This window comes from Chrysochloris asiatica, unplaced genomic scaffold (genome assembly GCF_000296735.1).
Source record: "Chrysochloris asiatica unplaced genomic scaffold, ChrAsi1.0 scaffold00215, whole genome shotgun sequence".
In the NCBI taxonomy this organism is placed as follows: domain Eukaryota; kingdom Metazoa; phylum Chordata; class Mammalia; order Afrosoricida; family Chrysochloridae; genus Chrysochloris; species Chrysochloris asiatica.
The window spans coordinates 2,731,173-2,746,428 of NW_006408733.1; the positions used below are offsets into that span (position 1 = coordinate 2,731,173).

Below are 15,256 nucleotides of genomic sequence, written 5' to 3' on the forward strand. Positions count from 1 at the left end.
AAAAAGTAATTCCTCTGGCTGAAAGCAGCTTACTCCTGATGGTAATTTACATTCACATTGAAAATATATGTACAGTAATCTGATGAACTTGATGTATACTTATGGATGTAGTATCTCAAAATACCAACTGAGAGGGAAAGAATCTTTACAGCAAGGATAATTCCTATCCCCTCTGTACACAGGGTTGATAGGGATAAGTAACTTAGACACTGGCTACCTAAAATGGCGGCGGGGGTGGGGTGGGGTGTCTATAAAGGCACAAAGTGACTGGCTTCCAAGTTTTCAAGAGGGAGTTTAGATTTGGACTGTGTGGAGGGGTGGGGGAAGGTAGAAATCCCACTGAGTCATTTTTATCCTGTCTAGAAAGGTCTGGTGAAAGGAGATGGGGACAAGACTCTCATGATTCAATAGTGAATAATTGTTATCATGACTAATTGCAATTGTCACAACAGTAAAGGTAGAAGTTTTGTAGCAAAAAGGTGTGAGTGGTCGATCTTATAGTCTGGGAGTGGAGGACCCTGGGACAATCAAGGGAGAAGAATGGAAGCAGAGTGTCGGACCCTACCCAGAGACGCAGTGAGACACCAGAGATGGAGACAGAGATGATGACATGGAGAGATGGAGCGAGCAGCTGAGGACTCTAGACTCTTGGAGGGAGAGGGGCTGTGTGCTGGTGGCTGGGGGACAGGCTTTCAGGCTGTGCCCTTTGGCTGTTAGAATGATTGTATATTTCTAAGTGTTTTGGAGCACATCCAAAAAAGGAATAGAAGCAAATACTGTTGAATGATGAAACATGCAGGAGATTGTAATCATTGCAATGAAACAAATACGATAGCGTGAGTGTAAAACTGATTTTCCCCCATGTAAACTATTACTCAATTCACAATAAAAACTTTAGAAAAAAAAAAATATGTATAGTACCAGTAAAGTTGATTATGTAGGTCCCTATAAAAGAAAGTATAACTATATATTTCTTTTCCTTTCTTAACAGATTAGAAAAAACTACTGTATAAAATAGTGTGTATAATTGTATTATTGGACCATACCACCCTGAACACACGCAATCTCCTCTGATCTCAGAAGCTAAGCAGGGCCAAGCCTCAGTAGTAGTACTTGGATGGGAGACTGTCAGAGAATACCAGTTTCTGCAAGCTTTGAATCTTAGTGTGGTGTTATAGGATAAGCATTGGACTTCTAACCACATGATCAGTGGCTCAAACCCAACAACTGCTCCTCAGAAACCATATACAGGGTCGCTATGAATTGAAATCAACTTGCCAGAACTTAACAACAACATATAGAACAAGAACCCTGATATAGCACTGGAATGGTAACCACAAGGTTGGCAATTCAAATTCACCAGCCACTCTCAGAAACCCTGCATAGGGTTGCTATGAATCAGAACACAGCAGTAGCACCAACAACATACAGAAATGCAATCTATTTGATGATAACAGCATAAAGAAGGTGTTGTTGTTAAGTGCCGTCAAGTTAGTTCTGACTCATAGTGACGCTGTATAGGGTTTCCAAGGAGAGACTGGTGGATTGGAACTGCCAACCTTGCCATTCAAACTGAACTTGCGGTCCAGTGCTTATCCTACAGTGCCATACCAGGGCTTCATAAAGTAGGTGGGTGGGAGCAAAACTGTACTGGAATAAGGATAATCATTTGAACCCACAGAAAGAAAAGAACCAGAAATGCTTCTAAAAAAAGATAACACAATAAAATAATGTATTCTGTATTGTTAGATTTGTAACAGATAGAGATGTTTTTAAGGCACTCTGGTAGCGCAGTGGTTATGAGTCAGACTGCTAACCTCAAGGTCAGCAGTTTGAAATTACCTACCATTCCATGGGAGAAAGATGAGGTTTTTTGGTCCCATAAAAATTTATAGCCTTGGAAATGCTATACAGGGTCACTATGAGTCAGAACCGACTCCATGGCACACCACCACCATAGATGTTTTTATTACTATATATAAAATAATAGCACAAAGAGAGGGAAGAGATAATAAACTATATAGGACTAAGATTTCTAAATCTCAGTTAATTAACTTAATATAAATCTGAAATAGATTCTGGTAAATTAAGATGTCTATTGTAAACTACTAGGAAAATAAAAAATATATATATAGTGAAAAAAATCATAAAAATAATTAAAGTATTACTTCCGGCAAGATGGTAGACTAGGCAGATATGCTGCATAAAGATATGGGAGGCCAAATGAAACACACAGGTCCTGAAACCCTGAGCTTCAGAGGAAAAGTTAGAGAAGTGACTTGCATACTTACTGGGAGAAGAGGCTGAGCAGGGACCGTGAAAGAAGGTGAACAGTCTACAGCATGGCCATCTTGAACTTTTTCAAGTAGCTTTGGAGACAGGCGGTGGCCTGGTCGTGCAGCTTCACCCCAGTAACTGGTGATGGGAAGGATACAATTCTTTATTGCTCCCATTGGCTCCCCTGGTAACTGCAGGTTTGTTAGCCCCCATTGTCATCTACTCCCAACATAGCATCTGCTGTCTGGAAGTTCCGAGTTGCATGGTTGGAAGCCTTTCCAGGGTGAGGCAAGCACCAGCTGTGTACCTTGGTGCTGCCTGGATTCAGACAGGGTCTTCTTCAGACATATGGTGGTGGCGGTGGTGTGCTGTGGAGTCGGCTCTGACTCATAGCGACTCCAAGGCTGTAAATCTTTACGGGTGCAGAAAGCCTCATCTTTCTCCCACGAACAGCTGGTAGTTTTGAACTGCTGACCTTGAGCTTCACAGCCCAACTTGTAACCACTACGCTATCAGACATATGTTGTTGTTGTTAGGTGCCATCGAGTCGGTACCGACTCATAGCGACCTTATGCACAGCAGAACGAAACACTGCCCGATCCTGGGCCAACCTCACTACTGTTGCCACGCTTGCATCCATTGATGCTGCCACTTGGCCAATCCACCTTGTTGGGGGTCTTTCTCTTTTTCTCTGACCCTCCACCTTACCAAACATGATATCCTTCTCCAGCAACTGGTCCCTCCTAACAATAGGTCCGAAGTATGAGAGACGAAGTTTGGCCATCTTGGCCTCCAAGGAGCACTCTGGCTGCACTTCTTCCAAAACGGATCTATTGGTTCTTTTGGCAGCCCATGACACTTTCAATATTCTCCATAGAGATATAGAGATATAGAGTCCACAAAATGCCAGGCCAGCCTTGGACTAGCAAGAGTCCTTGTGGCTGCCCCCCCAGCCCCTAGCTGCCCTGTGGTCCAGACAGACACTGAACAGTGCTACCTTAAGGGGATGCATGAACTTCTTTTAGATGGATACCCTGAATATAGAAAACACCTAGGCCTATAGGAACTCCATCTAGGGCTGGGAATGCTGATGTCTCATCCTACCCTCACCCACCTCCTGAGCTTCTTGGCTGCCAAAGGTTTGGGTTTCTCCCCTCTAGTTCTAATTCGTTTTTCTTTCTTTGTTTTTGTTTGATTTTTCTGTCTTCTCCACCTTCCTCTTACCTTTTTACTTTCGCTATCATTTTTTCTTCTGCTACTTCTCTTCCCCCTCCTTTTCTTTTTTCCTCTTGATTTGTCTCTACTACTCTCTGGTCTCTCTTTTTCATCTTCCCACTTTCTGGTTGTGTTTAAATTTTTTTTTTATTTTTAACACTTTCTCTCTTATAGGTCTATTTCCCTGTCCCTCTTTTCTCTTTTTAATGATTATATTCTGTTTTTCTGGTTGTTGTTGTTAAGTGATGTTGAGTTGGTTCCAACTCATAGTTGCCCTGTATTGGGTTTTTGAGGAGTGGCTAGTGGGGTTGAACTTCCAACCTATGGTTAGCAGCCCAATGCTTATCCTACAGTGCCATGACAGGACTCCTTGATCTGTTTTTTTCTATTGTTTTCTCCTTTATTAATTTTTTTCACTGGCGTTTGCTTGTTTCTTAGTTTTATATTGTTCATTTCCTTGTGTGTGTGTTTTCTCTTCTTGCCGCATCTGACAGGAACAGCAACCATGTCCATACAGCCCAGACATAACCCTATCCTCTGTAGCTCCACCCACTGGGCAAGAGCCAATAGCAGCTCCTGTAACACCACCTGATCAATGATAGACAGCATCCAACACCAACAAAACCCACCTTAAGCATCCTATACCTGATAAGGGATACTTGTATCAAGAATACATAAACAACTCCTAAAACTTAAAAAAAAAACACACACAAAAAAACCCCTCAATTTATACACGAGGAAAGGATTTAAACAGACATTTTTCCATAGAAGATATACAGATGGTCAATGTTGTTATTAAATGCTGGGGAATTGTTTCCAACTCAGTGGCCTTGTATAGGGTTTCCGAGAATTTAAATATTTTTGTGGGAGCAGAAATCCTTATCGTTCTCCCATGAAGTGACTTGTGGGCTCGAACCACTGACCTTGTGATTCGTAGTCCAGTGTTTATCCTATGGAGCCACAGCACTCCCCACAAGTGGTCAATAAGCACATCAAAAGATGTTCAGCATCATTTGTCACCATGGAAATGCAGATCAAAACCATAATTAAACATCATTTCACATAAATTAAGAAGTCCTGGTGGCTCGATGGGTTAAGCACAGCACTGCAAACCACACGATTGACAGGTGAAACCCAATTGCAGCTCCATAGGAGAAAAATGAAGCTATCTGTTCCTGTAAAGATTTATAGCCTCGGAAACCCTACAAAGCAGTTGTTCTCTATCCTATAGGATTGCTGTGAGTTGCAACCTACTCAATGGCAGTGGGATTTGGGTTACACCCACTAAAAACAAAGAAATAATCCAGTTGCTATTAATTCGATTCTGACACATGATAACCCCACTGTTATTGTTCAGTGCTATAGAGTCAGTTCCGATGTTTGAAGCACCTACCTTGCAGTTCAAACCAGCCATGGTCCACATGGCTTTAATAAAACAAAAATTAAAAACCCACTATAATTGAGTCTATTCTGGCTCATAGTGACCCTGTATAGAGTTTCTGAAGCTGTAAATCTTGACAGTCCCTGAAGAAATAGATCATGCTAGGTAAAGTGGAAGGTCAATGAAAAAGAGGAAGACCCCAATGAGATGGATTGGCACCGTGGCAGCAGCAATGGGCTCAAGCTTAACAATGATTGTGAGAATGGCACAAGACTGGGCTGTGTTTCGTTCCATTGTGCACAAGGTCGGTCTGAGTCAGAATCAACTCGATGGCACTTAACAACCTAACAAACAAATCCTTACAGAAGCAAAATGCCTCATCTTTCTGCTATGGAGCAACTGGTGGCTCTGAACTGCTGACCTTGTGGTTAGCAGGACAATTGTAAGTGTTGATGAGGATGTGGAGAAATTGAAGCCTTCATATACTGTTGATGTGATATAAAATGGTATACTTGCTTTGGAAAAGAGTCTGGAAGTTTCTCAAATGAGTTACCACATAACCCAGCAATTCCACTTGGAGATCTATACCTTACTGAATTGAAAGAATTTGTTCACACAAAAACCTGTACATAAATATTCATTTTTAATAACAGCCAAAAAATGAGAACAACCCAAATGTCCATTAACTGATGAAAGGATAAACAAATGTGACCCATTTATACAACAGAATATTATTCAGTCATAAAAAAGGAATGAAGTACTGATACAAGCTACAACTTTGATGCACCTTAAAAATAATACGTTAAGTGAAAGATGGCCAAACTTTGTCTCTATACTTCGGACATATTGTCAAGAGGGACCAGTCGCTGGTGAAGGATATCATGTTTGATAAGGTGGAAGGTCACAGAAAAAGAGGAAGACCCCCAACGAGATGGACTGGCCAAGTGGCAGCATTGATGAACTCAAGCGGGGCAACAGTAGTGAGGTAGGCCCAGAATAGGGCAGTGTTTCGTTCTGCTGTACATTAAGTCTCCATGAGTCGGTACCGAATCGATGGCACCTAACAACAACAACAAAGTGAAAGAAGCAAGATACAAAGGACATGTTGTTGTTGTTGTTAAGTGCCATCGAGTCGGGTCCGACCCATAGCGACCCTGTACAGGGTTTCCGAGGGTGTAAATCTTTACGGGAGTAGAAAGCCTCATCTTTCTCCCGCGGAGCAGCTGGTAGTTTCGAACCGCTGACCTTAAGGTTCGCAGCCCGATTCGTAACCACTACGCTACCAGAGGACATAAGACTCCATTTATATAAAAAGTCTTGAATAGGCAAAAGAATCCTAGTGTGGTTCTATAGGATAAACACTGGACTGCTACCTGCAAAGTTCAAACCCATCAGCTGTTCATTGAAAACCCTATACAGGGTTGCTATGGGTTAGAACCAATTCTAGGCACTTCACAAGAACAAGAATTGGCAAAACACAAAGAAAGTAGATTTTTTTTTTTTGCCCAGCATAGGGGTGGGAGTGGAAAGAATATGGGGGAAATGACTGCTAAAGGGTATTTAAAACCATTTTTTTATTTCTATGATGAAAATATTCTAAAACTCATTGTGGTAATGGTTGCATATATTTATGTATGTACTAAAAATCTTTAATTATGCAATTTAAATTGTCAAATTATATTGTATGTGAAGTATACTTCAATAAAACTATTTGAATGTCTGTGTGAGTTTCTGAGTGTTGAGAAGAGGGTGATAAATATTATGTTGTTAAGTGACATCTAGTGGGTTCTGACTCATAGTGACCTCGTGTAGAGTTTCTGAGGAGTGGCTGATGAGCTTGAACTGACAAACTTGCAGTTCAAACCGACTTTGCAGTGCAGCGTATTAACCCGCAGCGCCACACCAGGACTCTGGAGAATTATAAAATAGTGAGGAGAAGTAAGATGAGCTGGAGGTAGAAGTTATCAATTAAAATCAGGAGGTCAATGTAGGCTTCACTGAGTAGGTAATGCTTGAGCAAAGACCTTTTGAAGAGGATGAGAGTGTGAGTCAGGGAGACATTTAGGGGAAGTGTTGTCCTCCACTACTGAATTTGGGTCGGGGCTCTGACACTGACCTTGGACAAGGTACTTAATGAATCTGTACCTCAGTTTCTTCATCTGTAAAACAGATGATAACACTAGCCATTTCAAAAGGTTTTTGTGTGGATTAAATGATTAGAAAAATATAAAGCACTAAGAATAGTCCCTGGTACAAACAACAACTGCAAGTATAAAATCCCTTGCGTGCTTGGAATATTCAATAAAACGGTAAGGCCAGAGCAGCTGGTGCAGATTAAGAAGGATTGTAGAAGGTAGGGATGTTACTTGTGGTTTTATTCTAAAATGGGAAATCATGGGAGCATTTTGAGCACAGAAAAGCCTATATGATTTGTATTTTAACACTACTGCTCTGACTCCTGTGTTGAAAATATAACTGTTGTTATCAGGTGCCATCGAATTGGATGCAAATCATAGCTATCCAGTACACAACAGAACAAATCACTGCTCAGCCCAAGCTATTCTCACAGTTGTTATGTTTGAGCCCATTGCTGCTGCCACTGTGCCAATCCATCTCATTGGGGATCTTCCTCTTTTTCACTGACCTTTCACTTTACCAAGTATGATGTCCTTCTCCAGGGACTGATCCCTCCTGATATGTCCAAAGTGTGAAGACGAAGTCTTGCCATCTTGGCTTCTAAGGAGCATTCTGGCTGTACTTCCTCCAACACAGATTTGTTTGTTCTTCTGGCAGTCCATGGTACTTTTAATATTTTTCTCCAAATACCATAACTCAAATGCATCCATTTTTCTAGGATCTTCTTTATTCATTGTCCAACTTTCATATGCTTATGAGGCTATTAAAATTACCAGGGTTTGGGCCAGCCACTTCTTAGTCCTCAAACACTATCTTTGCTCTTGAACACTTTAAAGAGGTCTTGTGCAGGAAGGTTAAAGATGGAATCAGGGTAACCAGCTCTAAACTGATGTAGTAATGCAGGTGAGAGATGGCAGTGGTAGTGATGGGGTTGGGAGTGCACAGTTTCTCTATGTATTTTCAAGATCGATCCAACAGGTTCTAGAGAAAGATTGGATATTGGGTATGAAAAGAGACTCTGATTTGACCTGAGCATTTGCCAGAATGATGCTTCCATTTATGGAGATGAGGAAGAGGGCTAAAGGGGATTAATTTTGACCATGATAAGCTTGAATGAAGCCGCGAAGGTGGCATAGTAGGTTACGCGTTGGGCTTCCAACATCAAGGTCATAAGTTCGAATCTACCAGCTGCTCCGCAAGAGAAAGATGAAGCTTTCTGCTCTCGTTAAGATTTACAGCTTCAGAAACTACACAGGATCACTATAAATCAGCACAGACTCCAGGGAACACAACCAAACTTGAAACGCCTATTACACATCCAAGTAAAGATGTACAGTAGGCAGGAGATGTGAAATTCTGGTGTTCACGGGAGAGGTTTGGACTGGAAAGAATCGTTCTTTTTTCCCCTCACAAATGTGTACTGAAATCATACTTTGTTCTGCTGTTTCTGCGTGCCCTCCAGTCGGACTGACCCATGGCAACCCTACGTAGTGGCTACCAGTCGGGCTGCTAACCTCAAGGTCAGCAGTTCGAAACTACCAGCTTCTCCGCGGGAGAAAGATGAGGCTCTCTGCTCCTGTAAAGATTTACAGCCTGGGAAACCCTGTACAAGGTCGCTATGAGTCAGAACCGACTCCACGGCACAACACAACAACAACAAAGGTTTACAGGCTCGGAAACCCTATGCAGGGTCTCTATGAGTCGGAACTGACTCCAGGGCACATAACCACCACCACCACCACCTGTAAATCTTTATGGGAGCAGAAAGTCTCATTTTTCTTCAGCTGAGTGGCTGGTGGATTCGAACTGCTAACTTTGCGGTTAGCATCTCTGTTCACGAGTCATAAGAAATATCAGCAATTTAGGGAGATTTTATAAATATCTATATATTTATTTATTTATATATTTAGTTCTCGAGCTGGGGTACCATACAGCCTCAATATACAATTTACTATCGTTATTTTCAGTATTACAGGTAACAGCAACGGATTTGCTATTTGGGAGCACCTCCTCCTAATCCTGGGCCACTGGGTTCTCCTAGCCAGGGCTGGGTAGTTTTCTACCGCAACGGAATAGTAACATTGCGCAGGCGCGACCTCCGTCCGGCGTCCTAGGAGACGGACTGTAAAAGCCTACGCGCAGGCGTATTCAATAGGCGGAGGGAGCCTGCGGCCCGGGGATGGGGAGGGGCGAGCTCGGGGTGCGACTGCGCAATGTGCGCTCTTGTCCGAGAAGCCGCAGTCTCGATACAGCCGAGGAGGTGTTTCAGTAGTCTCTGCCTGGGATCTCCCGCTAACCGTACGTCGTTTGGCTACACCGAAGACAAGGACGTCCTCCGGGCACGAGAAGGGACCACGATGCCGGTGAGGAGAGTCGTTCGGCCACTGGAGTTCCTCATCCTAGCGGCCTGGTCCGGGGGCGCGACCGTTGCTATGGAGGCGCGGGGCAGGCGGGCGGCCCAGGCGGGGCGGGGCAGGGCCGTTCCCTGCGGGCCCGCGTGTTAGGGAAGCTTGGCGGGTGCGTCTGGGTACCACTGTGGTCCAGTTGGCCCTGTAAAAGACTCGGAGCAGGCCTAACCGTCTTTGTCATTGCCGCATCCTGCGGGGCCTCCGCTGCTTCGCATAAAAGCACCGTGCTGGAAGATGCGCTCTGGCTCCCAGACCCAGCTCACTGGGAAGGACATTGGGGGGCGGCCGCCAAGGATATGTTTACATGCTCCGCATCCTGTGCGATTTTTGCACTGCAGAACCAAACTCCGGAATGCTGCAAAGTAAGACCACCTGCCCTTACTCCTGGGCCCTGACTCTTACTCTCGTAGGTTGTCATTCCTCTGTGGTGCTTTAGCTTACAGTGCAGAATGTAACCTGTAGGTGTCTTTGTGTGTGAATTGAGGTAACTGGTATGGAGGACAGCATGTTTCATCTTGTAGGATTTCCCAAGATTGTTATCGTGCATGTAATAAGGGAACATTGCAAATCCAGTATAGGGTCTTAGAGAAAACCTGGTTTGAAAAATTATTGCTTGTTCCAGGACTAAGGTCTTGAACAATTATTTAGTATGTCTGGGCCGTCAGTTTCTTCATGTTTAAACTTTATTTATGGGTTATTATAATGATGAAATAAAATAATGCATATAAGACTTGAATGGCAGTGATTGACAATGTTAAATGTTCAATATTTGATTTTTGTTATTGCTTTCAAGTTATTTATTGATTCATTCAGTATATATCAGGCACCAGCCACATGGTGATTATCTGCTATTCATAAGGTTTTCAGTGATTGAATATTCAGAAGTAGTAAGTCATTCATTTGTCTTAGTCTGTCTTCGTCTGGAAGCTCATCTGAAACCTGTCCACCATGAGTCTCGGCTGGTATTTAAAATACTGGTGGCATGGCTTCCAGAATCACAGTACGACAAACTGACATATGAGTGGTGGTGACAGGGTTGCATTCTTTCACCATACTTCTTCAACCTGTATGCTGAGCAAATAATCCCAGAAGCTGGGGTGTATGAAGAAAAATGTGGCATCAGGATTGGAGGAAGACTCATTAACAACTTGCGATATACAGATGATACAACCTTGCTTGCTGAAAGTGAAGAGGACTTAAAACATTTACTGATGAAGATCAAAGAGCACAGCCTTCGGTATGGATTGCATCTCAATGTAAAAAAAAAAAAAATCCTCACCACTGGACCAAGAAGCAACATTCTTATCAATGGAGAAAAGGTTGAAGTTGTCAAGGACTTCATTCTTGGATCAACTATCAACAGTCATGGAAGCAGCAGTCAAGAAATCAAACGACACGTTGCCTTAGGCAAATCTGCACAAGACCTTTTTAAAGTGTTGAAAAGCAAAGATGTCAGCTTGAAGATTAAGTCCCCTCCAGAACCTTATGAGGTGAGACATTCCCAGAAAGGACAAGCAGACTGGAACAGATACAGTGACAGAAGATGCATCTTCATGATGAACCTGACGTATACTCAGAGCAGTAGTTACTCTAAATACCAACAGAGAGAGAAAGAGTCTCCAAATCAAGTATCAGTGCTATCCCCTCTGTACACAGGGTAGATAGGGACAGGCAACTTAGACATTGGCTTCCTAAAATGAGGCAATAAAGGCTTACAAGGTTTCAAGTGGTAGTTTAGTTTAAGAGTATGAGGGGAAAGAAAGAGTCCCCACAGAATAGCTGTCATCATGTCTAGATGGGTCTGGTGAAAAGAGATGGGGATAAGATTCGTAAGATTCAGTAGTGAATAATTGTTATCATAACTAATCGTGACTGTCACAATTGTAAAGGTAGATGTTTTGTAACAAAAAAAAGGGGGAGTGGTTAATCTTACAGTCCAGAAACAGAGGACCCTAGGACCATCAAGAGAGGACTGCACAAGCAGAATACGGGACCTTATCCAGAGAAGCAGCAGTGCCAGAGGTGGAGGCAGAGATGGGGGCATGGAGAGGGGGAGCGACTGAGGACTCTAGATTCATGGACTAAGAAGAAAAGGACTAAGAGCTGGTGGCCAGGAGCAGACTTGCAGAATATGCTCTTTGGAGATGTAAATTATTATATATCCTTTGTTTTGTTTTGTTTTTGTTTTTTAAAAAGCTAAAGTGAATAGAGAGAAACACTGTTAACTGATGGTACATGGAGGGGATTATAATCAATGTAATGAAACAAGGTATATGATTTGTTGAATGTAAAACTGATGATATGCCCTGTAAACTTTCACTCAATCTACAATAAAAACCTTAAAAAACAAAACAAAAAGAGTAGGTTGATGTTCAACAGTTTCAGTAGGTAGCATATGATCACGAATTGATGGTACTGAAGGAAGAAGTCCAAGCTATACTGAAGGCATTCATGTAAAACAAGGCTCTAGGAATTGATGGAATACAAATTGGAATGTTTCAACAAACTGATAAAGTACTGGAGGCACTTACTCATCTGTGCCAAGAAATTTGGAAAACAGCTTGTAAGCCGATTAGAAGACATTCATATTTGTGGCCATTCCAAAGAAAGGCGACCCAGCAGAATGTGAACATTATCAAAAAATATCATTAACATCATGTGCAAGTAAAATTTTTCTGAAGATAATTTTAAAGTGGTTAGCAGCAGTACATTAACAGGGAGCTGCCAGAAATTCAAGCCACATTTAGAAGAAGATGTGGAATAAGGGATATTACTGATGTCTGATGGAACTTGGCTGAAAGCAGAGAATACCAGAAAGATGTTTATTTGTGCTTTGTTGACTCTGCAAAGGCAGTCAACTGTGTGGATCATAACAAATGATGGATAACATTGTCAAGCATGGATATTCCAGAATACTTAATTGTGCTCATGAAGAGCACAAGAGTACATGAGCCAAGAGGCAGTGGTTTGAACATAATGAGGATGCTAATGGTTTAATATCAGGGAAAGTGTGCACACACCAAGGTTATGGACTTGTTTCATACTTTTTCAATCTGTATGCTGAGCAGATAATCCCAGAAACTGGATTATATGAAGAGGAATGTGGCATCAGGATTGGAGGAAGACTCATTAACAGTCTGCAACATGCAGATGACACACCTTGCTTGCTAGAAGGAAAGAGGACTTGACATATAATGAAGATCCGAGACAACAGCCTTCAGTGTGGATTTGTACCGCAATGTAAAGAAAAGGAAAATCCTCACAACCCGACCAATAAATTGTTAAGTACTGTTGAGTCTCATGATATGATATGATATAAAAACATTTTACTCACGTATTATAAAAAATAAAAATCTCAAGGAATACAGCATACTCTTGAATTAAGTTGCTAACCATGTTCACATGTTTTCTGACAGGTAAGACTCTTGTGTAGAAATAAAATATATTGGTTCATGTTATGTTTGAATAGAATTTATTACATATGTAAATTAGATTTTTCTTTCCCCTTTTGTATTACAAAAGTCATTTTTTTCTTCTAATAAGCTTTTGCTCTGTATCTCTAAGATCCTTAATTGCATTTAGCAAATATTGATGGAACGCTTAATCTGTGTAAAGCATGGAGATGGCAAAGTAGCCCTTCTGAAATGGTGAATTTAGTCTGTTGAGGGTAAAAAAGTATTCTTTTATGTTTGTATTTCTATACCAGATCAACAAATCCGAGAAGCCAGAAAGCTGTGATAATGTGAAGGTCGTTGTTAGGTGCCGGCCCCTCAATGAGAGAGAGAAATCCATGTGTTACAAGCAGGCCGTCAGTGTGGATGAGATGAGGGGAACCATCACCGTACACAAGACTGATTCTTTCAATGAACCGCCAAAGACGTTTACTTTTGATACAGTTTTTGGACCAGAGAGTAAACAACTTGATGTTTATAACTTAACTGCAAGGCCTATTATTGATTCTGTTCTTGAAGGCTACAATGGTAAGTGACTACATTTCTTTCTTTGTTCAAACAGATTTATCTAAGTATAATTGTTGTGAAGTGCTGTCAAGTTGGTTCTGACTCATAGTGACCCTGTATAGGATTTCCTAGGAGCAGCTGGTAGGTTTGAACCACCAGCCTTGCAGTTCAAACCGGTCTTGTGGTCCAGTGCTTACGCTACTGCGTCACACTAGGACTCCCACCCCATAAATTCACCCACTATAAGTGTGTACACTTCAGTGGGTTGTGAAACTACCACTTGCATTACCCCCAAGAGATCCCTGCACCGATTTGCATCTACCCCAACCCCCCCAACCATTGTTCTACTTTCTGTTATGGTGTTGCATATCAATCACATCATACAATATGTAATATTTTGGATCCGTCTTCTTTCACTTAGTATGTTTTTGAGGTTCATCCATATTTAATATAAATGTAAACTTTCTTGATCTACTCAGCAGTTGATAGAAATTTAGATTATTTCACGTGGTTTTTTTTTTGCTTTTAAATAAGTGAATAGTATCACTGTGAATGTTCCTCGGTAAATCCTTGCGTGGACATAGTTTTTAAATGCTCCTGTGTCGATATCTAGGGTTGGGATTGTTGGGTCATATGGTAAATAAAAGAGCCCTGGTAGAGCAGTTGGGCAGCATTCTGGCTGTACTTCTGGCAGTCCTTGGCATTTTTAATATTCTTTTTCATAATTCAAATGTGTTAATTCTTCTACTTGCCCCCTTATTCATTATACAATTTTACACACATATATAAGATCAAAAATACCATGGCGTGGGTCAGGTACACCTTGGTCCTTAAACTGATATCTTTACTGTTTAACACTTTAAAGAGGTCTTTTGCAGCAGATTTATTTGATTTCTTGACTTCTGTTTCCATGAATGTTGATTGTGGATCCCAGCAAAATGAAGTCTTTGGCAAGTTCAGTCTTTTCTCCATTTATCATAATGCTATTTATTAGTCCAGTTCTGAGGATTTTTGTTTTATTTACATTGAGGTGCAATCCATACTGAAGGCTATAGTCTTTTCTTCAGACTATAAAGACGTTTGCTTCCAGCAAGCAAGGTTGTATCATCTCCATATTGCGGGCTGTTAATGAGTGTTCCTGCAATCCAGATGCCATGTTCATCTTCATAGAATCCTGCTTGGGGGATTAATTACTATATAGATCGAATAAGTAAGTATGGAGAAAGGATACAACCCTTTTCTGATTTTTAAATCATTTTGTATTCCCTTGTTCTGTTCAAATGACTACTTCTTGGACTATGTACAGGTTCTTCATGAGCACAATTGTGTGTTCTGGAATACCCATTCTTTGAAATGTTATCCATACTTCCATAATTTGTCATGATTCACACAATCTAAAGCAGGTGTGGGGAACCTGTTTTTTTCCAAAATTTATAACATCATCTGCGGGCCATACAAAATTATTAATGTAAAAATTAGCTTGCTGTATATTTGGTCTGGAGTCCTACTGTGGCACTGTGAATTCATTCCCTGTACTGCAAAGTCCTGGTGTGGCGCTGTGGGTTAATGCGCCAGACTGTAAAGCCGTTTGAACTGCTAGGTCGGTGGTTCAAGCTCACCAGCTGCTCCTTGGAAACCCTATCCAGGGTCGCTATGGTCGGAACCGACTCGATGGCACTTAACAACAACAATAACTGCAAAGTCAGTTTGAAATACAGGGTCAGCGGTTCAAGCTCACTCCTTGGAAACCCTATAAAGGGTCACTATGGGTCAGAACTGACTCAACAACACTTCACAATAACATTTAATTAACTTTTTAAAAATGTTTTATTGTGAATTATGTGATAGTTTACATGAGAGAACATTAGTTTTACATTCAT

The 15,256-nt window shown here is 41.5% G+C and overlaps 1 protein-coding gene across 1 annotated transcript in view; it reads left to right on the forward strand.

Moving 5' to 3' along the window:
* Nucleotides 1-13,129: 13,129 nt before the first annotated feature.
* Nucleotides 13,130-15,256, forward strand: part of KIF3A (kinesin family member 3A) — a 48,015-nt gene continuing 45,888 nt past the window's right edge. The window contains exon 1 of the mRNA XM_006872919.1: nucleotides 13,130-13,397. Within this exon, the coding sequence (XP_006872981.1) occupies nucleotides 13,208-13,397 (190 nt within the window). The 5' untranslated portion in view covers nucleotides 13,130-13,207. The remainder of the gene's footprint in view (nucleotides 13,398-15,256) is intronic.